This window comes from Nomascus leucogenys, chromosome 18 (assembly GCF_006542625.1).
Source record: "Nomascus leucogenys isolate Asia chromosome 18, Asia_NLE_v1, whole genome shotgun sequence".
Classification (NCBI taxonomy): Eukaryota; Metazoa; Chordata; class Mammalia; order Primates; family Hylobatidae; genus Nomascus; species Nomascus leucogenys.
In genome coordinates this window covers 83,719,148-83,744,372 of record NC_044398.1, presented here as the reverse complement: position 1 = coordinate 83,744,372, position 25,225 = coordinate 83,719,148, and the positions used below count along the sequence as shown (strand labels likewise).

The 25,225-nt window shown below is 36.9% G+C and overlaps 1 protein-coding gene across 2 annotated transcripts in view; it reads left to right on the top strand.

The window, feature by feature from the left end:
- Positions 1–24,970, top strand: part of CERT1 (ceramide transporter 1) — a 141,936-nt gene extending 116,966 nt beyond the window's left edge. For both annotated transcript variants that reach the window (XM_030798713.1, XM_030798712.1), the window contains 7 exons: positions 6,628–6,723; positions 10,129–10,261; positions 11,455–11,525; positions 14,084–14,212; positions 14,961–15,090; positions 16,641–16,777; positions 21,885–24,970. In XM_030798713.1, the coding sequence (XP_030654573.1) occupies positions 6,628–6,723; positions 10,129–10,261; positions 11,455–11,525; positions 14,084–14,212; positions 14,961–15,090; positions 16,641–16,768 (687 nt within the window). In that variant the 3' untranslated portion in view covers positions 16,769–16,777; positions 21,885–24,970. The remainder of the gene's footprint in view (positions 1–6,627; positions 6,724–10,128; positions 10,262–11,454; positions 11,526–14,083; positions 14,213–14,960; positions 15,091–16,640; positions 16,778–21,884) is intronic.
- Positions 24,971–25,225: the final 255 nt, after the last annotated feature.

Sequence of the window (25,225 nt, the reverse complement as noted above, 5' to 3'; positions counted from 1 at the left end):
TAGTGTAGTGGCACGATCTCAACTCACTGCAACCTCTATCTCCCAGGTTCAAGCGATTCTCCTGTCTCAGCTGGGATCACAGGCACGCGCTAGCACACCCAGCTAATTTTTGTATTTTTAGTAGAGCTAGAGTTTCACCATGTTAGCCAGGCTGGTCTCAAACTCCTGACCTCAAGTGATCTGCCCATCTCAGCCTCCCAAAGTGCTGGGATTACAGGCCTGACACACCATGCCCAGCCTTTTTTTTTTTTTTTTTTTTTTTTTGTAACGAGACAAGGTCTCACTTGTCGAGGCCGAGTGCAGTGGCATGATCATAGCTCTGTAACCCGACCTCTGACCTCCTGGACACAAGTGATCCTCCTGTCTCTCAGCCTCCCAAGTAGCTGGGACTACAGGCATTCCACCACACCCAACTAATTGTTTTTATTTTTTGTAGAGACAGGGCCTTGCTATGTTGCCCAGGCTGGCAAGTTCTTGAAATAATGGCTGTAGCCACAAACTAGAAAATAATTTTCAGGTGTACAGAGAATAGAAAGAATTTAGATTCATAAATTGATCGTTTTGGTCACATTTATTTGCATAACACAGTTCACATTTAAAGGTGTCACCTTAGAAATCAAAGGGGAAGAACATCATCCTCTATTGAAAAAGAAAGAAATCAAAGGATGTACAGTGAATTTGCAGCTTAATCTATGGGGAGCATCATTGCAAAAAGTGGTTCTGTGTGAGGCTCTTTCCCACCCTTTGTCCATAGGAGCACATTATTGTTGTGGTAATTATTTCACCCCTCTCCCTTTTTTAGTGTACAAGTGATAAATGCTGATTTTAACAGAACTTGAAAGTAGAATAAAATTAATAGTTTACTAATACTCCATTTATCTTCTCTCATATATATGAGATAAATATTAAGGTGTATGTACTCATCCATATGTGCCTGATTTTAGAAAATCAGGCACATATGGATGAGTACATACACCTTAATATTTTTTTCTTCTACCAAAATAGATAACTCTATATAAACTGTTTTATAATCTTTATTTTAAACTTATATTTAGACCTATCTTCCCATTAGTAAATATAAGTCTATATGTCTTTGTCTATTTATGCATACGCATGGCTGGATTTACCTACTCACCTAATATTGAACATTTAGCTTGTTTTTGGTTTTTCTCTGTTATATATAGTGCTACAGTGAGCATCCTTGTATATACATCTTTGCACCCTTATCTAATTATTTCCTTAGAATATATTCCTAGAAGCATAATTGTGGGAACAAAGGCCATGAACATTTTCAAGTGCTTATTATTTTATTTTATTTTTATTAATTTTGATACAGGGTTTTGCTTTGTTCCCCAGACTGGAGTGCAGTGGTGAGATCACCACTCACTGCACCTTGACCTCCTGGACTCAAGCAATCCACCTGCCTCAGTCTCCTGAGTAGCTGGGGCTAAGGACTACAGGCACACGCCACCATGCCCAGCTAATTTTTTTATTTCTAGCAAAGACAAGGTCTCACTATGTTGTCCAGGCTGGTATTTATTTTTTAAGAGATAGGGTCTCATTCTGTCATCCAGGCTAGAATGCAGTGGCACAATCATAGCTCACTGCAGCCTCAAGCTATCTTTGCCTCAGCCTCTTGAGTAGCTGGGACTACAGGCATGGACCACCACTCTCAGCTAATTTTTGTTTTAATTTTTTATTTTTTGTAGATAAGGGGGTCTCACTGTGTTGCCTGGGCTGGTCTTGAACCTCTAGCCTCAAATGATCTTCCCACCTCAGCCTCCCAAAGTGCTAGGATTACAGGCCACAGGCCTCAGCCAAGTTTAAAAAATTTTTACTGTCAAACTCTTCATTAGAAAAGTTGAACCAGCTTACATTCCAGGCCAGGTTTCTATTGATAATAGTAGCACTGAATATTATGATTCAGTTAACTTTTGTCAATATGGTAGGCTAAAAGTGCTATGTTCTTAGCCATCTCTCTTTTGGGTTAACAGTGCACTATTTTGTTATTAATAATTGTTCTATCTAACAAGCCCCTCTATGGTTTTGTGACTTTGTAGTGAGCATAGTTGTATTTCTTTTTTTGAGGTGGAGTCTCGCTATGTTGCCCAGGCTGGAGTGCAATGGCATGATCTTGGCTCACTGCACCCTCCGCCTCCTGGGTTCAAGTGATTCTCCTGCCTCAGCCTTCTGAGTATCTGAGACTACAGGCATGCACCACCACGCCTGGCTAATTTTTTGTATTTTTAGTAGAGAGGGGAGTTCACTGTGTTAGCTAGGATGGTCTCTATCTCCTGATCTCGTGGTCCACCTGCCTCAGCCTCCCAAAATGCTGTGATTACAGGCATGAGCCACCGTGCCTGGCCAACATAGTTGTATTTCTTTTACATGCATAAAAGAAAGAGATCTGAGCTGTTTTGAGCCCTAAGACTCTTTTTTTTTTTTTTAAGTAGATGAGGTCTTGCTATGCTGCCAAGACTTAACCTCAAACTCCTAGGCCCAAGCAATCTTCCCAAGCTGCTGGGACTACAGGCATGAACCACCATGCCCAACTTAGACTTTTATTGTACTATCAAAAGGCAATTTTCTTTTCAAATTTCTGGGTAATAGTATTAGAAAAATCCTGCTTGGTAGCCTCCAGAAATGGCATCATACTGAGTGATTCAAATGTGAGATGGAAGAAAAGGTTAGAATTGGAATGAACGTCCCCTCTTATCTCAAATGTATTTTATCTCCATTTTGTTTCATAGTTTATTAGTTTGAAGATGCTTTGTATGTCGGCTAATCATTTTCAACTCTAGGTCCAGAAAAATCAAGGGCGTGATTTCTGAAATTACACATAGCCTAATTAAAACTTAGAAACACTGTTCACTTTCTTCAGTGTTTTTGACTGAGTCTTTTTCGTTTATAAGTGACAGGAGGTGTTACTATAACATTATTTCCTAGAATGTCAAATTTTGAGCCTAATAGAATGGTAAATTTGGCTCTATTTGTTTTTTTTTTTTTTTTTTTTTTTTTTTTTTTTTTTTATGGAACAGTATTTCCTTGTTTCCCACTTCATATTTTTTTTTTTTTGAGGCGGAGTCTCACTCTGTCGCCCAGGCTGGAGTGCAGTGGCGCAATCTCGGCTCACTGCCAGCTCTGCCTCCCAGGTTCACACCATTCTCCTTTCGCGGCCTCCCGAGTAGCTGGGACTACAGGCACCCGCCACCACGCCTGGCTAATTTTTTTGTGTTTTTAGTAGAGACGGGGTTTCACTGTGTTAGGCAGGATGGTCTCGAACTCCTGACCTTGTGATCTGCCCACCTCAGCCTCCCAAAGTGCTGGGATTACAGGCGTGAGCCCCCACGCCTGGCCTCCCACTTCTTTTTAATATGTAGTGTCATAACCAAACAGTAAAGTGAGCAGATTATTAGGTTAAATCTGAATAGGTCAGTCTGGTCACCAGTGCCCAAGTTACTGCCCCTATGGTACCATTGGTTACTTCATATTTTCCTATAGCAAACATAAAATTTGTTATAGTGAGATTTTTACCTGTGTACCTCTCTTCTTAACTTTAATGATATTACCTCAAGGAACATATTATAATGAATGAAGATTCCATGATGAAAGTTTTGCAGAGTTTATTATAGTAATTTAGTACTTCATTAGAATCTTTGATTTTTTAGGAGCACAGCACTGAATGTTTGTTTCTTTGTTGGACCTTTTGAAAACCGGTTTTCCATTGATGTAGTGTAGCTGTTACAGGAATATCATTTTTAAAACATTTTTATACAGCATTGCTGAAAATTGAACCTGGGCCTCCCTCATGGCCTACCATTGAAGGAATAGCATTTTTTGCCTATCTAGAAAGACAATGTTAAATGTGCTTTCTATATATTTTTTAACTTGTGCTACCTACTACGTGTTTATATTTGTGGAATCTGTTTTCTTCTGGACAAAACCACAAATCAAAAACACCTCATTTCTTAGGCATTTGAAATCCCTAATTCAGAATAATCTCCCAAACAGAAACACAACTACCTGCATTCTTTTTGACAAAAGAGCTAAGTAGCAGGGAATTGAACAATGAGAACTCATGGACACAGGAAGGGGAACATCACACTCCAGGGACTGTTGTGGGGTTGGGGGAGGGGGGAGGGACAGCATTAGGAGATATACCTAATGCTAAATAACGAGTTAATGGGTGCAGGAAATCAACATGGCACATGGATACATATGTAACAAACCTGCACATTGTGCACATGTACCCTAAAACCTAAAGTATAATAAAAAAAAATAAAAAAATAAAAAAAAATTATTTTAAACCCAATCCTGTCTTTTAACAGAATAAAATTCTTCTGTTCTTCACATTCTTCTTTCGCAAGTAACCTATTGAAAGTAGGGTTTATTTGGGGGAAGCATTTCTTTCTGTCTCTTATCTCATAATAAATACAGGTGTGCTTAACTGCTAGTTTCCTACCTCAAAGATATACTCAAATCTAAAGATTTTTAAGATTTTGGGATCTGAAGAGTAAACATTTCTCCTAATCACAATGTGACAGAGACAAATGAATCAAGCCAATGCTACTTTTATTTATGCACACTAACTGGAACTTTTCTTTTTGGAAATCAGATGCATTTTGTATGTATTAGTAACTTGGAATCCTGCATTAGTTATCCTTGCCCTCCCAAAGCAGATTCTGAAATTATAAAGGTGCACAGGTTCTCCATGCAACACCAAAAGTTATATTTTCAAAGGCTTTGTAAAATTGTAGAATGTCCTGTTAGTTAAATTTCTATCAAATCAGTAACTCACACTGTTTTGAGAATTATGAATAAAGGAATAAAATATTGTTAGTGTTTATTTAGTACAAAAATAGATTATACAATCTCAGCATTTTTATCAAAAATTTTCTTTTTGATGATTGACAAATCAGGAGACACTTAAGGCCATACCTGCTTTCAGTAATCAAAAATGCATTTAAGATACAGAAACTTGAGGTAGCAGAAGTATACATCATTATCACATATAACATATCCTTTGGTATAGAAAATTGTATTCCCAGAGTGAGTTTCTTTTTTAAAACAGTTAATGAGGCCAAGGTGGGAAGATCACTTGGGACCAGGAGTTCAAGACCAGCCTGGGCAAGATGGCGAGACCCTGTCTCTACAAAAAATTAACTGGGTGTGGTAGTGCACTCCTGTAGCCCCACCTACTCAGAGGCTGAGGCAGGAGGATCCCTTGAGCCCAGGAAATTGTAGTGGCAGTGAGCCGTGATCATACTACTGTACTCCAGTCTGGGCCACGAAGTGAGACCCTGTCTCTTAAAAAAAAAAAAATTATCTGGGCATTAGCACAGGCCCATAGTTTTAGCTACTTAGGAGGCTGAGGCAGGAGGATGGCTTGAGCCCAGAAGTTCGAGATTACAGTGAGTTATGATTGTGCCGCTACACTCCAACCTGGATGACAAAATAACCCTGTCTCTGGGGGGTGGGGGGGGATGTTGATTATTTACTTTGAAATATGTTCAAAACTGATTCTTGTTCTGTATTCCTAATGAGCAGAATAGACTTCATATAAAACAAATAAACTTAAGGATAAAATTTTAATGGAAGTATATATATTTTCCAGCTCTTCTGTCTTCTAATATATTTATTACATAAGATGAAATTACTTTGTTTCCACAATCTTTGTATCACTTCAGTTCTCCAATAAATCTGAGAATTCTGGCAGTGTGAAATATTCAACTTTCTTTGCTTATTTACATAAAATGTATAAGGACAATTTGTGATAGTTAAGAGTTACATTTAAATATCAGTAAAAAGTTATAAATTTAAATTAAAAATTTTTTAAAAGGAAATTATTAGAAATTTAAAAAGAATGAACTAAAGGTGATTATATGTAAATGCTTGCATATATGAATATTAGCATTGTCCCTAAAATAATTTAGAACAAAGAAATTGGAATCAAATAAATTAAGGTTTGATTATTTTTAAATTGGCTTATATTCCATGATAAAATAGAGGTTTATCAGTGGCATGAGGAAGGTTTTTCATCTTTTTTGTATTGAAATCTTTTTGTATTGAAAGACATATACATATATATCTTTGCTCATCTTTGTGTATCTTTGCTCATATGAGAGCAGAGATATAAGCAAAGATATGCTCTCTCTATATATGTCTTTGTTCATATCAGACCTTCCTGATAACTCCACATAGTCTTAAATATAGGAACATTAGACTGGATGATCTCTGTGCCCCCCTTTATCTCTACTCTTCCATTATTTTATACTTTAACACATCATCTCTGTTTTATGATATAGAATGGAATATTTCTTTTTTCTATTTCTATTTCTTTTTTCTAGAAAATGCTTATTTTGGTCACTTGATACACGTTAGGCCAATATGTGTGTTACTTGAGTGACCCATCTTCCTTCTTTTCATTTCTGTCTCGTCATTACCCTGGGTATCTGGAATGTGGACTAAACTCTTCAAACACTGTGCAAAACCTACTAACCCTTTGTGCATTTGGTTGCTCAGCTACTAAGAGCACCATTTCTGAACTGAAGTTAACTGAATACCATTCTGTTTTAGAGACTATGACATACCTTTTGGATTCTCATGCCTTTTTCCTCCCCTCTCAAGGTTGAAGAGATGGTGCAGAACCACATGACTTATTCATTACAGGATGTAGGCGGAGATGCCAATTGGCAGTTGGTTGTAGAAGAAGGAGAAATGAAGGTAATTCCCCCTGAAATGTTATAGATTGCCAAAGGCATCTCTGTTTCAGTCATATTATCATTACTATTGATATGAATAAGGATAGCACTTTCAACTTACCTTTAAAACAAGTTATTACATGTGATCAAAGCAGTACCATATATTGAGCAATAAAATGTCTTTTTGCTTTTCTGGTTTTGCCTTTACTAAAGTTTTTTATGATTATAATATAAATATATGATTAAACCTTTCTGTTTTGACTAGGCCATGAAGAAAATAAAATTTGGAGAATTAGATATGAACAGGTCACAATTAGCTGATGGTTCTGTGTTTGGATATTTCCTTTTGTTTTGTTTTTTTAACACACTGAATGTTGTGCCTAGATGACACTTTGTTTCTCTCCCTTTTTGGTCTATACCCTCCTTCTTTTCCCTTCTCTTACTACACCTTTATTTGATATTTGGACATTGGTCAGTTAATCTTGTTTACATCCCTAAACACAGGGACAGAAAATAAGAGCAGGGATGGAGAGATACAGAGATGGATTGAAAAGCAAAAGCAACATTGAATTTTGGATTCTCTCATTCCTAAGGAACTATGCTAAATAAAGATACAAAGATAATAAGACACTCTCCAAGCTAAAGCTTTAGTTAAGGGAAAAGAATATTGACATTTAAAAGATACTATTGGCCAGGCACAGTGGCTCATGCCTGTAATCCCAGCACTTTAGGAGGACATGGCAGGCAGATTACTTGAGCTCAGGAGTTCAAGTCAAACCTGGGCAACACGGTGAAACCCTGTCTCTACAAAAAATACAAAAATTAGCTGGGTGCAGTACCACACACTTGTAGTCCCAGCTACCCAGGAGGCTGAGGCAAAAGATTCCTTGAGCCAGGGAGGTCAAGGCTGCAATGAGCCACATTTGTGCCACTCAAATCAGAAAAGAAAGATCTCTGTGATTTGAAACAATTAGATTGTTTTACAATGCAGAGAAGCATTTGAACTACATCTGGAAATAAAAACAGTTATGACAAGGGTGAGGTGAGGGCATTTTAGGAAAAAAATTATAATGTGAGCAAAAACTTGAAAGCAAACTTTTTAGTCGGGATTTTTGCATAATCTATGTTGACCAGAATTATTCTAGCAAATAAGATATAATACTAGATGCTGGGATTTCCTCTCCCCTTGAATAAGGAACAAATTAAGACATAAGATAAAAGAGACAGATAAATGAGATACCCGAATGTTAGCTATAATTCTGATAAGGTGATTGTAGAAAATAGTTTGAGATCAGCTGCTACAGGGTCTTGTTATTCCAGAATTAAGCATGTTCCTGGCATTGCTGGATAATCACAAACCTTCACTACAGAAGCAGGCCAGGATATATGCTCTTTGCGGAAGAAAAGGTTGAGCCAGACCTGCCTTATTTCTTCTTCTGTAGTCATCATTCAGTCACCGTAGAGTCACCTCCCTCTAGGGAGGAGGAAATGAAGTACTGAAGAGAAGCCAGGAGTGAGGGTCTGGATGACGTCCCTCTACCTGGAATGAGGAATAGAAAATAAGTACTCCTACAGCCCACAGCGTTAGAGAGAAATTGGGCCTAGATTATGGGAAGCATAAAGTTACTCTCTAAAGAGAATATTTGTTGTCTATAACAATTGTTTATAACAGTAGACTAGCCACTGTATGAAAAGTATGTTTTTTTGGTTTTTTGGTTTTTTTGAGACAGAGTTTTGCTCTTGTCACCCAGGCTGGAGTGCAATGGCATGATCTTGGCTTATCGCAGCCTCTGCCTCCTGGATTCAAGTGATTCTCCTGCCTTAGCCTTCCAAGTAGCTGGGATTACAGGTACCCACCACTACGCTTGGTTAATTTTTGTACTTTTAGTAGAGATGGGGTTTCACCTTGTTGGCTAGGCTGGTCTCGAACTCCTGACCTCAGGTGATCCACCCGCCTTGGCCTCCCAAAGTGCTGGGATAACAGGTGTGAGCCACCATGCCTGGCCTGAAAAGTGTAATTTTAAGAAGATCAAGCTGATAGGGAAGAAACTGGAGAGCAAGCAGACTACTTAAAAGAGTCAGGCACAAATTGATGAAAGCCTACCTAGAACAGTAGAAAAGTCAAACTGTTGGATGTCTTAGAAAAGACATTTTAGACAAAAAATAATAATGTGAGCTAGAGGCCTCCCTGCTCTGCACCTTTGGCACCACGTCTAGGAACTGCCAGTGCCATGGTGTCAATAGATTCCTGCCTCACCCCAATAATCTCTGCTATGCTTTATTAAGGACAGTTTTTGACTGGTAGCGGTAGCTCATGCCTGTAATCCCAGCACTTTGGGAGGCCATGGCGGGCAGATCACCTGAGGTCAGAAGTTCGAGACCAGCCTGGCCAACATGGTGAAACCCTGTCTCTGCTAAAAATACCAAAAATTAGCTGGGCGTAGTGGCAGGTGCCTGTAATCCCAGCTACTCAGGAAGCTGAGACAGGAGAATCGCTTGAACCTGGGAGGCGGAGGATGCAGTGAGCCGAGACAGCGCCGTTGCACTCCAGCCTGGGCAACAAGCAAAAAACTCCGTCTCAAAAAAAAAAAAGAATAGTAAAAAGCTTACTAGCTGTGTGAACTGTAAAGGGAGGAATCAAAAGTCTAGAGTTTCTAGTTTGGGTAGCTGGGAAAACGGTGGTCCCAATAATATGAGTAATAAATAGGTAGGGGAAGGTAGTCTGTTGAGAGATACTCTAAGAGGAAACTGTGTGAAATGCCTAACAGTGTCTAGCCCCATAGGTCCTTCATAAATTGCCACTTGGTTCTCCCCCATGATGACATGTTTCTTCATTTCTCAAGAGTATTTATCACATAATTATCTAAAGTAGCAAACTCTTTAATTTTAAAATAATTAATTTTACTTAGCATTTAAGGTATGTAACCTCAGTATTTAAAGCAAGATAGATCTGTATTTACGTTTTTGCCATCTTAGCTTTCAGCCATTTGATTTAACAAATAATGTGTTTCAGATACTATTCTAGATGTTGGGGATACAGCATTGAACAAAGCAGCCTTCATTTAGTATCTTCAAGGAGAATATATTCCAGCCAGGTTTATTTGGTTTTCTTAGCCATGTTAAACAGTCTTTTGAGAATGTTTGGTAAATAATGCCTAATTCAAATTGATACATTTATTTTTAAACAACTCACAATAAGTCATTTATCACATATGCATGTTTTTATATGAAGTTTACCTTGGATTTATAATTTTAAGTACTTTTTTGTCGGTTAATTTGAAATTTTTAATTTTCTTTTAGCAGAATATGTTCTATAAATAGACTTCCATAAAAATCTAAAGAGCAGCTATATTTAAAAGCATGCTTTCATGCTTTTATGGGCTTGATTTTTAAATTTCAAACAGTTTTGGAATTATGTTCTCTTTAGGTATACAGAAGAGAAGTAGAAGAAAATGGGATTGTTCTGGATCCTTTAAAAGCTACCCATGCAGTTAAAGGCGTCACAGGACATGAGGTCTGCAATTATTTCTGGAATGTTGACGTTCGCAATGACTGGGAAAGTAAGCTGTCATTATTAATATATTTTAATCTAATTATTATTTTGAATTTAATATCAAATCCAACCTAGTTTTCTGCATCTCATACATAGTTTACAAAGTCAACATAGAAAGTATTTAGAAAATCATATAGAGGACTAGCAATACATTTATATAGAGCTTTTCAGTGTATGAAATGCTTCCTAGTATGTAATTTGATCCAATAACCTCAGTAATCCTACAATGATAGGTAGTTGTTATTGCTTATTTAAATACAAATAAAGTAAAATTCAGATAGGCAAAGTGACTTGTCAAAGGCAGCAAGAGCTATATGGTGGAGAAGCCAAGACTGAAATTGAAGATTTCTGTTTCATCATCTACTCTTTCCTAAACTGTTTCCATGGTAAATCCTAGGTGAATCCTTTGTGATTACTTTAGAATTATTATTATTATTTTTTTAGACAGAGTTTCGTTCTTGTCGCCCAGGCTGGAATGCAATGGCATGATCTCAGCTCACTGCAACCTTTACCTCCCCAGTTCAAGCGATTCTCCTGCCTCAGCCTCCCAAGTAACTGGGATTACAGGCGCACACCATCACGCCCAGCTAATTTTTGTATTTTTAGTAGAGATGGGGTTTTGCCATGTTGGCCAGGCTGGTCTCAAACTCCTGACCTCAGGTGATCCACCTGCCTTGGCCTCCCAAAGTGCTGGGCTTACAGACGTGAGCCACTGCACCTAGCCTAGAGTTATTCTTAGTGTGTATTCCCCTTAGACACAAAATTTCCTAAGTATAGATACTTCTCAACGTCATCAGATGTTTATCATTGGCAGTTTGACATCCCTTTTTCACAGAAATAGCCACCTAAGATTAGATATAACAATTTATTTAACATCAATAAATTAGGGAAAAGGGAAGGGTTTTAGTGTTAGGGAATTATTGGTGCCTCAGTGATGCAGTAGTGATTAGAATTGCTTTCTTGCTGTGGAAGATAGATACTGGGCCAAAGAAATGAGGCTTCCTGGTGATCAGACCTCACATCCCTAATCTGTAACCATAATACTAAGTATTAGCTACCTTCCATTTGGATGTAACCTAGATAGGGCAGGATCCTGTTCAATTTACCATACTGTCCATTCGTACTTGACTTTCAACATAAGTGAATTGATCACATTCTAGAAAAAGATAATATATCTTTTTATTATTCTCTTCATTTCAGCAACTATAGAAAACTTTCACGTGGTGGAAACATTAGCTGATAATGCAATCATCATTTATCAAACACACAAGGTAAAGATCTCTTCATTCATCCTAGAAGTATTTCAGTGTAGTTCAAACTTAGACATATAGATTCTCTAAAGTAAATTGGGGAGGTTATTAAAAGCCACAAAAATCCGAAGACTTTATTAATGATTCATGAATGTCATGTATTTGAAAGGTATATCAACTTGTTCAAAACAGAAATATGTGCAGGCAAGAATCTGAGAGATACAATCTAGAAATAGAGTGCTTGATAAAGATCAACCGTTAGTTCCTTTTTTTTTTTTAAAGAGACAGGGTCTTGCTCTATTTCCCAGGCTAGTCTCAAACTCCTGAGCTCAAGTGATCCTCCTGCCTCACCCTCTCAAATAATTGGAACTACTGGTGTATGTCACACTTTAGCTTTCTTTATACACAGTTTAAGTCTAGAAAAGAGCCTTCTGAAATACTGAAACCCATTTAAATACCTTTCTAGTATCTAGTCTCTATAAGAGGTAAACGATAGTTACCAAATATGAAAGTGAATTATAGCTTCCTGTGACAACAACAATAAGGGTAATGGCTAGCATGGTATTAGCCTATGTTAAGACTAATAGATAAAAAAGTAAATGGATTATCTGAAAGCAAAGAAAAATCACAGAGCATGACTTGAGAGGTTAGTCATATACCAGAGCACACAGAAACATAATTTAAATTAGTTCCCTTTCACCTTATTTCTTCTTCTGCTATTCTTGATATTTAAAATTATAGAATCAATATTTCTCTTGCCTTATTCTGCTCTTTCTCTTCTGAAAACTGCCTAGTAACATAATGTGTATACCATAATAAAAAGAATTAAAATTTTGGAGAGATCCACCAAAAACAGTATTAAACGTTATAAAAGAAATATAATGATTTAATAGGTACTTCGTTTTTCCAATTCAGTGAATGCTTCATTTTTCTTTTTTAAATGGTTTTTAATTGAGTGCAGTATATGAAAATTTATAAATCTGTTATGTATTTCTTAAACTCAGTCTTGTCATCTGAGACATCTTATATCTAATAATTAGGAGCCATACTTAATTTTACACGGTAGCTGCTCAGAAATGCGTAACAATTAAGATTCTGTTTCAGCATACAAATTTTGAAGTCTAATTTGAAATCTAAAATTTAGTAAATATCAGAATATTAATTAATCACCCTATAATTTGGAATGAAGATAAATGGCCAGTAATTTAGAACCAAAAGAACCTTATTATCTGAAAATAATCCATCATGGAAAAGAATCTGCTGAAGGTATTCTACTAGATAAATAGTAGATGGAAGGAGGGTCATATAAGTTGTATCAGGATTGAAAAATAAAACTAAAAATTATTAAAATAATGAATCTTATATGTAACAAAATTGTTACAGTTACAATTATTTGCCAATTCTTGGAATAAACAAATTGTCCTGGAATCATTTTTTCAAGAAAATCACATTACATTCACAACGTATATAACCATACCACTAACACTATATCTGAAATTTATCATCACCCCAAACAGAAACTCCATACTCATTAAGCAACAACTCTCCATTCCCCTCTCCTCCCATTCCATAATAATGTTCTGCTTAGACTCAAAGTCTATATTGTTATTTACACTACAATATTTTTCCCTTTAAATTTGACATCTTTTGCAATATGGTCTTACAAGAGGGCTACTGGTCTCTTGATATTTAAGTCATTCTCATTCTTTAAATTTCTATCTTATCATCCTGTGGATTTGTATTCATTAGGTCTAAATTTGCCAAATCTTCATGTATTACTTACTGTCTCCACACAATTTGCCCAACACTATATTTGTCAACTATGTGAAATTTTGTATCTTTAAAAAATGAATCATTTCATCTTGCAAATGATTTGTATTTTATGCTGTTTATTACTCTAAGTAATCAGGAATGACGCTGCATAACAAGGACTAGTCCAGATACATATACAAGATAACCAAAATAAAAGTAACTTAAATAGGATAAAAGTTTTTTTTTCTTATTTAAAGTAGGTAGTCCCATTTATTGAAGACCTAGGCTCCATGTCATTCCCATAGTATGTTTCCCCTTGCATACCTTAATATTGAAATACGTAATCTAAGTGACTTAGAATTCTTTCTAATGTGATTTGATTCAAATAAGTCTTTTTTCTTTAAATCTTTGAATCTAAGCGGAACATAATCATGGAGTATGAGGAGAGAGGAATGGAAAGTTGTTGCTTACTTGGTACAGAGTTTCTGTTTGGGATGATGATAAATTTCAGAGATAGCAGTATGGTTACATAACACTGAATGTAATTAATGTCCCTGAATTGTGCCCTAAAAATTAGTTAAAATGGCAAATTATACATGTATATATTTTACTGCAATTAAAAAAAAAATAGAACATTATTCCTTTTTTATATTGTTCTGCAAAGCTATTAACTCTGTTCATAATTAATCATTTGGTAGATATCCTCAGATGCTTTCCATTTAAAATTTGAGAGATTTTACCTTTAATTAAGACATTTATTGGCATTACGTTTCTCTTGTTAGTTCCATGTTAGATCTGTTTTTCAGAAGATTTTTACTTCTCCACAGAGGGTGTGGCCTGCTTCTCAGCGAGATGTATTATATCTTTCTGTCATTCGAAAGATACCAGCCTTGACTGAAAATGACCCTGAAACTTGGATAGTTTGTAATTTTTCTGTGGATCATGACAGTGCTCCTGTAAGTACAATGTATATAAATGTGTATAATTAAACAATATAAAGCTAAATACACAATGCAGGACAAAGATGATAAACACAGCCCATACACAATACTTGATTTGATAATGCTTCTTAGATTTTGTGTTGGATTGACTGCTAGGAACAGTATAGCCCATGTGTTGTCTCAGGGCAACAGTCATGACTATGAACATTCCACCAGAGCCGTTTACCTTTCCTTCTAAGGTTTGGTAAAACAGCCAAAAGGGCAGCACATACACTGGGCAGTACGCTACTTCCCACAGTTCTCTCTTAAGCCGTCATCAACTACCAGCCAAGCCTCTGGTGTTTACCACAATTTAGCTCCATTTACTACTTAAGAGGAGGGCATCTTGGGCAACATGGTTAGACCCCATCTCTATTAAAGAAAAAAAAATTTTTTTTTTTTTTAATTAGCCAGGCCTGGTGATGTGCACCTGCGGTCCCAGCTACTCTGGAGGTTGAGGTGGGAGGATGCTTGAGCCCAGGAGTTTGAAGCTGCAGTGAACTATGATGGCACCACTGCACTCCAGAGTGGGCAACAGAGCAAGACCTTGTACCCAAAAAAGTGGGTGGGGAGGAATCCTGGTGTCATATCAGCTTGGTGCTTATAAGATTTCACTGGAGATATTTTTAAGAGTTACGATTTTGGTTAACCTAATATAATATTAGACCAGCAGAGTTTACAAAATACTGGGTATCTACTAATGCTTAGTTTTTTGTTTTGGCAGCTAAACAACCGATGTGTCCGTGCCAAAATAAATGTTGCTATGATTTGTCAAACCTTGGTAAGCCCACCAGAGGGAAATCAGGAAATTAGCAGGGACAACATTCTATGCAAGATTACATATGTAGCTAATGGTATGTATTTTATTGTTTTTGCTCTTTGGTAATGTGGCTGTTCTTGATCATGACCTATATGACAACAATTTGGACAAATGCCTTTTTAGTTCTTATCCATTAGATAACTAATTTTTAATTTGGAGAAAGGTGTATCAGAATTACTAGAGAATCTTTGAAAATACAGATGTCTGAATTTCACCCTGGAACCACTACTATATGAATATTTCTGAAGCTAGAGCTGGATAGGAAAATTTTAAAACTTTATCCCTAGGTCACTGTCATATACCCTTCTTTTTTTTTTTTTTTTTTTTTTTTTTTGAGATGGAGTATCGTTCTGTTGCCCAGGCTGGAGTGCAGTGATGCAGTCTCAGCTCACTGCAACCTCCGCCTCCCGGGTTCAAGCGATTCTCTGCCTCTGTAGCTGGGATTACCGGTGCCCACCACCACGCCTGGCTAGTTGTTTGTGTTTTTAGTAGAGATGGGGTTTCACCATCTTGGCCAGGCTGGTCTTGAACTCCTGACGTCGTGAGCCACTGCGCTCAACCTAGCCTTCATATTTAAGCACCATTTTCTTAGATATTTGCCTCATAGATTTATTATTAGGAATATAAGCAACAGTGGGGAAGGAAGTTAAGAGTTCTTTTACTCATTGTCAGCCTTTTTAGCTTTCTGAATCAATGCTCCCCTAGTCCTTATTAATTGCTAGTTACGTATTTATTTCTCTTTGGCATTCATTGTCAGGCTTTTTGTTTTCTGCGTCAGCGTTTCCCTAGTCCTTATTAGTTGCTAGTTACATATTTCTTTCACTTTGGATAGGTCTTTTCATTGCTTGCTTTGGGTCCTTACCTCACCTACTTTGCACCTGGAGTAATCATTGCAACCTCTCTCATCAAAAGTCAAACCTTCTTTATACAGGGCCATAACTGCTAGTATGTTCAAAGAAACAGTTGTACCTGAGTAAGTTACTATTTAATTGTAGTACAGATTTGTGAATAAATCTGCCCTAAATAACCTTAAGTGGTGCTGTACTAATTTTTGCAGGTAATTTTGGGAACCAAGAACATTGTAGAAAGGTTATAAATGCTTTCTTATTTGCTGTCTGATTATGTCTGATGGATAGTGTTAAGGAATGAAGGGTTGGGACTTAAAAGATACTAATTGGTCCAGCTGGGTACAGTGACTCAGCCTGTAATCCCAGCACCTTGGGAGGCTGAAGCAGGCGGATCATGAGGTCAAGAGTTCGAGACCATCCTGGCCAACATGGTGAAAACCTGTCTCTACTAAAAATACAAAAATTAGCTGGGCATGGTGGCGTGCACCTGTAATCCCAGCTACTCGGGAGGCTGAGGCAGGAGAATCACTTGAACCCCGGAGGCGGAAGTTGCAGTGAGCCAAGATCGCGCCACTGCACTCCACCCTGGCAACAGAGCAAGACTCCGTCTCAAAAAAAAAAGATGCTAATTGGTCCATTGTGAGGAATATTTTAAAAGCAAGGGAACAAATTAAGTGCTTCACATATGTTCGGAGAATTGTATCTTAATACATTTTAATTTTCCTTTATCTTGCAGTGAACCCTGGAGGATGGGCACCAGCCTCAGTGTTAAGGGCAGTGGCAAAGCGAGAGTATCCTAAATTTCTAAAACGTTTTACTTCTTACGTCCAAGAAAAAACCGCAGGAAAGCCTATTTTGTTCTAGTATTAACAGGTACTAGAAGATATGTTTTACCTTTTTTTTTTAAACTTTATTTGACTAATATGACTCTGTCAATACTAAAATTTAGTTGTTGAAAGTATTTGCTGTTTTTTTTTGATGTTCCCCTATAGAGTATTGTTTTGTTGGTTTTTGTTGTCGTTGTTGTTTTAAACAGGATCTTGCTCTGTTGCCTAAGCTGGAGTGCAGTGACACCATCACGGCTCACTGCAACCTCGACCTCTGGCCTCAAGCAATCCTGTCATCTCAGCCTTCCCAGTAGCTGGGAGTCCCCACAGGCATGTGCCACCATGCTCAGCTAATTTTTTATTTTTTGTAGAGATAGGGGTCTTGCTATGTTACCCAAGCTGGTCTTGAACTCCTGGCCTCAAACAATCCTCCTGCATCAGCCTCCCAAAGTGCTGGGATTACAGACATGAGCCACCGTGCCTGGCCTTGAGAATTGTAGTTTGTAGTCTTTAAAACTTAATTCTTTTATTGTTTCCTTTTTCTTCTAATGCTTATGTAAAGAAATTTTGATATTATAGAACTGTAGAATTGTAGAAGTGCAAACTTCCTGTATTCTTTCCTTTCCTAGAAACTGTTATTTTTGTTGTATATTCTCCCAGATTTTTCTGTGTATGTACTGACATGTTTTTGAGTGTTAAAATGTTTATACTTACTATTATAACAAAATTCTTGTTTTATAACCTTTTTTTCCACTTAACAATGTATCTTGACTATCTTTATGAGACATGAGATGTGTAAAACATCTCATTCTTTTAATATCTGTTACATGCATGTTGCAGAATTTATTAACTAGTCCCGTGTCAATGTCTGAGTTGGTTCCATATTTTTACTGTCAACCAGTACAGCACTGAACACCTTCATGCAAAGAGGTAGAATCTTTAACTTTATTTTGGTGTTGTTGAGACAAATTTTCTCTCTTGCTGCCCAGGCTGGAGTGCAGTGGCACAATCTTGGCTCACTGCAAACTCTGCCTCCCAGGCTCAAGCGATTCTCCTGCCTCAGCCTCCCGACTAGCTGGCATTACAGGCTTCCACCACCACGCCCAGCCTATTTTTGTATTTTTAGTAGAGACGGGGTTTCACCATGTTGGCCAGGCTGGTCTCAAACTCCTTATCTCAGGTGACCTGCTCTCCTGGGCCTCCCAAAATGCTGGGTTTACAGGCGTGAGCCACTGTGCTCAGCCCAGAATCTTTAACTTTTTAAAGTAAGTGATACATTATCATGATTAAAAGTCAAAAGTGGCCAGGTGCAGTGGGTCACACCTGTAATCGCAACACTTTTTGGGAGACTGAAGTGGGAGAATGGCTTCAGGCCAGGAGTTCAAGTCTAGCCTGGATAACATAGCAAGATTCCATCTTGACAAAAAACAATTAGGCATGTTGGCATACATGTATAGTCCTAGTTACTTGGGAGGCGGAAGCAGGAAGATTGCTTTGTCTGGGAGTTTGAGACTGCAGTGAGCTGTGATTACATGACTGCACTCTAGCCTGGACAGGTAATGCCTGTTAAAAAAAAAAAAAGTCAAAAGTGTGAAAAAGTTATACAGTAAAATTTACCCTGTCTTGCATTCACCATATAGTATTAACATATGCTATTACTAGTTTCTTCTAGAAAGTTTTTAATGCTTGAATGAACAAATACAAGTGTATTTTCTACACACACGCACTTTTTTTGTTGTTAAAGAGGCAGCAGCATACTATAAACACTGTTCAACATCTTATATTTGCATTTATTTTATCTTGAAGGTCTCACATATTTGTAAGGAGCTTCCTCATTTTGATGGTTATACAGTATCCCGTTGTATAGATGTACATGACTCATTTAATCGGTTCTGCATTGGTGAATATTACAGTTTCCAGTTTTTGCCAGAACAGTGTTATAATTGTATCCATATGTCATTTTGTACTTGCAAGTTTATATGTGGAAAAAATTAATAGATGTGGTACTACTGGCCCTGCTAGGGGTTTGTGCATTTATAATTTAGATATTACTTTTCATAGAGGTTATAGTAATTGACCATCTCAACAGCAATTAATGAATTAGAGTGCCTGTTTCCCACAGTTTTTCATAAAATGTGTAAAACAAAACTTTATAACTTTCCCAACTCATTAGGTGAAAAATACTCTCTCAGTGTAGTTTTAATTGTATTCCTCTTCTTATGACTGAGTTTAAGCCTGCTTTGGTCCATTGAGAATCTTTTGTATAGTACTATTTCTATAAATTCTATTTTATAATAACATTTAAAATATTAGTAGATATTGCCAATTGTGATACACAAATGGTAAGCAATAACACATGAATATTCTCTCATTCTCACCTACACTGGATGTTAAATAATTGGCTGAGAAATGTATGTTCTTGAGTCCTTTTCTTTAGCTAAAAAAATAGACAATTATATAATGAAATAATTTTAAACAAGTCTGATTTCTAATGATGTTTATAGTATGTCTTTCTTTTAAAAAATGCAAAGGCTAAATTTATCGTCCGATACTAACTAATATCCCATACTAACATAAGGGATATTGCATTGATGTCTCAGTTATTTAGCTTTTTCCCAGGAAAAAGGGTATTTGAAAATATTAAACAGGTTCCAGTCTTAGTTACCTGAATGATTGGTGTTTTGGAATATATAGCCTGACCCTTTAGGGATTCTCTCTTCAGGCACAAGTGCACTGCATTCAGTGTGCTGATAATTTTTATATCTTGTACTTTAGAATTGTTATAGCTAGATCTGGACACATTACTTCTTACTGATTCTGAGTCTGTGCCATATTTATCAACTAAACCAGAAAACTGATGGCACATGACAGCAACAGGCTTATCACCCTGCTTCGCTATATGTCTCTTTGCCATGGCCTCTAGGTTTTTAAAGCGGTACTGTTTCACTCTATCCAAGACCAGATTTTGTTTCACTATAACTATATCTGCCTTCTCTCTTCTTCACTATGACCTCACTGAAACGGCCTCCCTCATGATGCTTTATGATGACTTCCTTACCAAAGGTTCTCAGATATTCAACTAAGCAAGGCAGAAAATACAACTTTGTATTAAAGCAAGAGAAATCTGAATGCAGTTGTGTGTAAAACATGCTCTCAGTTATATTTGAGAAGAATAACTTTTTTAAACAGTTGAAAGATAAATGGTAGGATATTAGCAGCATTTGCCTCTAGACTGTTGGATTTAGAGCAGTGTTTTATTGACTCTCTGTGTGTGTGCATGTGTATGTGCACAGATGTTTCATTTGTGGACCTGTGAGGGAGGAGCTTGGAATCTTAAAAAATTCATCTCTAGGGAAGAGAGGTCTATTGTTTGTGGATACATGTATATGTGTGCAAAGATACAACTGAAAACATTCATTGGCCCAAACTCAGATTTGGCTTTTTGAGTCCAGATTGAGCTTCTTTCTAACAAAGATCCAAATTCAAACCTTAAGATGGTAAAATCTTTGTTACTGTAACATAACTTTTTTTTACAATAATTATGGAAGATAAATGTATGAAGTCGAACCCAGCATTGAAACCCTAGGAAAGCGAACATCAATTTTGGTGACAGAAAAAATAGTAACATTCAATAATGTGTATATCATCTTTAGAGAAAGTTCTGTAAAGAGTTAATAAGATCCAAAGTTGTTTAACAGTAAAAACTTTATATATATTATATATATAATATATATTTTTATTTATTTTATTTATTTATTTTTTTTTTGAGACAGCGTCTCACTCCTGTCGCCCAGGTTGGAGTACACTGGAGCGATCTCAGCTCACTGCAGCCTCAACTTCTCAAGCTCAGGTGTTCCTCCTACCTCAGCCTCCTGGGTAGCTGGGACTACAGGCACACACCACCATGCCTGGCTAATTTTTTGTACTTTTAGTAGAGTTGGGGTTTCACCATGTTTCCCAAGCTGGTCTCAAACTCCTGAGTTCAAGCAGTCCGCCTGCCTCAACCTCCCAAAGTGCAGGGATTACAGGCGTGAGCCACCTAGCCCAGCCAGTAAAAACTTCTAAACTCATTTGACAAAGAGGTCTGAGCATGTTTGTTGATTAAATAAGGCAGGCCTCTCTCTCATAGCTTGAATACATTTTTTAAATTCTTGGTAAGTAGTATTGTATGTCATAGTTTTTATTGCAGGCTAAGAGGAAAGAAATACCATGTTGTGGGGTAAAAATCCAGAGACCTTTCACTGATTCCCTCTGCTCACCTATATTGCCCTTTTTTTTTTCAGATGCCTACACCCCCTTTATTTGACACAACTATGCAAATTGTGAGGCCAAGGATGTGACTGCAAACAATTAAGATTTGATTTACATGAATAAGCTTTCTTCTCCATGAAAATACACTGTGTCACTTCACACTTGGTCTAACACACACAAAATTCTCACCCTAGGTGGCACAGATACACTCAGCATGTAATATTAAGTACAATTTCCATTTTATTTTTTCCAGAGAGTAGTCCATCTTCAGTCTTTAAGGACTCAGCTCCTTACATGGGCTTTGGTGGGGGTCATGGAGTAGCACCCACAGGTCTAAATTGGGGTGGAGGTGTTCGATCCTTCTCCTTCATGAGATCGATTCGTGACTACTTTGTTGTGAGTTGCACAACTCACACGGTAATATAGCTTCACATACAGCTTGGGAAGCACATAGACATCAAAGACACTCGCTTCAGAAATGTCCCTGACTGCTGCGGCCTTCACTGTGTTTCAAATGACGAATTTCTTAATGGCCTTGTCCTTGGGCACGCATCAGGCACAGTTGGTGCAGCAAACAGGCTGCACATGGCTGTGGCCCTTTTTGGCACAACCATTGTTCCTTCTTTTCTTTGTCATCTTGGAGGCCCAGACCGTAGAGAGGACTATTCCCCTTTTTAATTTTTTCTAACTTCTGAAAAATTCCATATACCTTCGATTCCTTGCTGATAAGTTCAAATTTGTAAGGTTAATAATTTTGCATTCATAATGATAAATTTTAATAGAGATTCCATGCATTCCATGAATATGGAGGGTGGGAGAACTCTGTTCTGGTAGTCTTGCAGCTGTTAGTAACAAACATACTGCTGAATTTTTTACTTGTCTTTTTTTTTTTTTTCCTTCAGTGACTGAAGCAAGGCTGTGTGACATTCCATGTTGGAGAAAAAAAGAAAAAAAAATGCTGAATGCTCTAAGCTGGAACGTAGGATCTATAGCCTTGTCTGTGGCCCAAGATCTTGGCCTTGTGTACAAAAATGACAAAATATTGCAATAGCAAAGCTGAACATCTAACACTAGCTATCTCCTGGTAGATCTCCTTGCTCAGCATATAACTATAAATACATGTAAAATTACATGTATATGGCTATATTTTTATTTGCTTGCTCCTAGAAGAGAAAAAAAATCAACTTTGAATCACAACTAGGAATTGATGCTTTAATTTTTGGATACTTTTTCAGAATTTTTAATTTACTATGGTCCAGCCTAAGATCCTCTGTTGTATCAGGTTTTGTGCACAAAAGAAAAGCACAAAAGTTGAACGCACATGGGGCATGTGCTTTCTGTGCACCAAATACCTGGATGAGGTTCTTTTTTCAGGCCTACAGTCAAATCTGTGTCCAGAATTTTTTGACTTTTTTGCTTTGTATAATCATAGAATTCATTGCTGCTGATTTCTATAATGATTCATGTTGTCATGTGTCTCTTAATAACGGAGGGCTGTCAGTAACCTGTGATTTTGCCTTTTCTATAGTCTTACTCCCATGAAGAACCTTGGTTCTGATGGAGAAAGTGAAAAGCTTTATTTCTTTCTTTCCCTAGATATCTTTATATTTCTATTATATTTTTTAGTTGTGTACTGTGTACTAGAGATTTTTTTCAGTTTGTTACAAACACAATTTGGTAAGCCCTAAATTGGTTCTGCCTGTCTCCAAACAGAAACATCTGTACAAATCTTGTTGGTATAGACTACTTTCTGGAAAATGGTCAAGATAAGTTCATGTTTTCTTGAAATTTCTAAGATAGTATATGGTATCACTTGTTTAAAGCAAATCAGACTGAGTTTGACATTTAATTCAATATTTCTGGTATTCAGTAACGGGTATATATGTTTGTTCTTCCAGTTTGGGTCAGTTTAAAAGATACGTTGCAAAGTATACATAGAAAATGTGAGCAGTGCCTCTCTTTGCCTCTTGATCGGAAACTTCAGCAGAGCAGTAAGGATTCCATATAATTTAAACTGAAATGCTTTTCTTTGTTGCTATAAGAACTTAAAATGTAAAATACCTTTTTCAGTTTAAGTCCTGTGAACAACACTGAATCATGGAGATGAGGCAAGGAATAGTACTCACTGAAGTTGAAATGACTGCCCACTTCAAAATCTTCATTGTGTTTACACACCAGTGTATTTATACAAATCAGAGGCATTTTGTAGATGCTTTGCTGACTTGTTCAGCTCTGTAAAAACACAGAAATCAGACCCATTTTGTAAAGCAGAAAGTCACGTTACATAGAACATGTCCTGTATATATCACATAGGTGGTAATGGAGTCTTAATGATAAGTGCAAGATAATAATTTAATGATGGGATTAGTCTGATCGCTTAATATGCGCAATCCTGGAAGTGAATTACTTGCATCAGATATAGTGATATTTATTATTCTGTACAGAGAGAAAAATACATATAAAACATATGCTTACATTACATGCACGCAGATTTCACGCTCCATAATCTTTTCTATTTTTTAATTTACCTTTCTGTAAATGATGTGCATGGAATATGCCTTATAGAAAAATGCTGTTCATAATTTGACTACGTGGAAAAGTGCCTATATGGTGGTAATGCTAGTAAGGCAAATAAGACAAATTATCATGTTGGTTTACTACATCACCAGTTAACATTTTATATTGTGATGTTTAAAAAAGAAAAATTTATACCTCAAATGTGTATTTTATTTTACAATCAGCTGTGGGATATGGGGTTGGGATGGGAGAATGGGGGGGTTGGGGAGGGCAGGTTTATTCACCATAGCCACTGATAAGAATCTTCAAAAAAATTCTATATGCTCACTATAAATGTTTCTCTATTTGCCATTTCTGGTAACTATCATGAACACAGACGGTTAACTCTTTCATAACTAAATTGGATAGCTTTATTTTACAGAAGTATGGAAAGTTTACAAAGCAATATCTAAATCTAATTATCATTAGTTGCATTTGGACTAAATGTGATGATATACTTTTGCAATTGATTCTGTAAATAAAAGGATTACGCTAAAATATTTGTATTAAAAGAAGAAAAGATAACATTTTACCTTTAGATAACTGCACTTGTACTTCACTAGAGTTAATCCCACCCAATCAGATTGAGAAATAAATTGGGGAATATGGAAAGAGTCCAAAAGAGGTCAGAATTTGGAGAGGTACTGGCCTTCTGAACAACATTTAGACCCTTTACAATTATTTTCATTAAGCTGATTCCTACATCCTGAATATTCATGTTTTCTCATCTACAGATATTTGTCTTCCCCCAAACCAAAAGAAAAAAACTACCCTTTACTCTCTTTTCTACTCAGTTACTCCTTTGTGCTACGTTAGAAACTTGAAATATATTGGTGATGTGGGGATTTTGTCCCTGGCTGCCCAGTGTACAGGACAAGAGAGCACAGTGTTTCAGTTGGAATTCAGGACTCCTGGTTTTGAGGTAGAGGATGATCACTGCTGTACTTGGTTTGGAATTGCCACAGGGGTAGCTAAACCAAAGGAGGGTTATATCTGCAAGGGAGGTGTAAGAAGGCAAAATAAGGAAAAGGAGGAATGGGTTTTCTATTTGTTCAGTTTCATCAACTAATTGATACACCTAATACAATGTCAGTGTCAGTTGCTATTAAGAAATTTTTAGTTGGGCTGAGCTGGTTCTCTTGTGAAATTGTGCTGGTTATCTTTAAGCTTATCAGTTATTTGTCCAGTTAAACACTTTTCACCAGTATTTAGTCTGAGCTGTACAGACGATATATTTGGATTTTGTCATGGTTCATCTACAGACTCAAAACATTATCAAAGTACCTTGGGAGTGTGTAGAGTAACTTCTATAATAGCTTTATGATCCTGATGATGTTTTTTAAAAACAATAAAGTTGGATCTTCCATGTTACAATCACAAAATTAAAACCAGTATTTAAAGTGGAAAAGTATTAAAATATTATGGACAAATATGCTGGCTTGATTTGTTTTCCTTAACCCTGAGATATTGCCCTACTCTGAGTAGTTAAGAGCTTGAAATTCAGTTTTGTTCCCATAACCCAGTTAGGGATCACGAAAACTACTGAGTTGCAGCCTAAATTTTATTTTATTTTATTTTTTTTGAGACAGAGTCTTGCCCTGTCACCCAGGCTGGAGTGCAGTGGCACGATCTTGGCTCACTGCAACCTCCACCTCCCAGGTTCAAGCGATTCTTGTGCCTCAGCCTC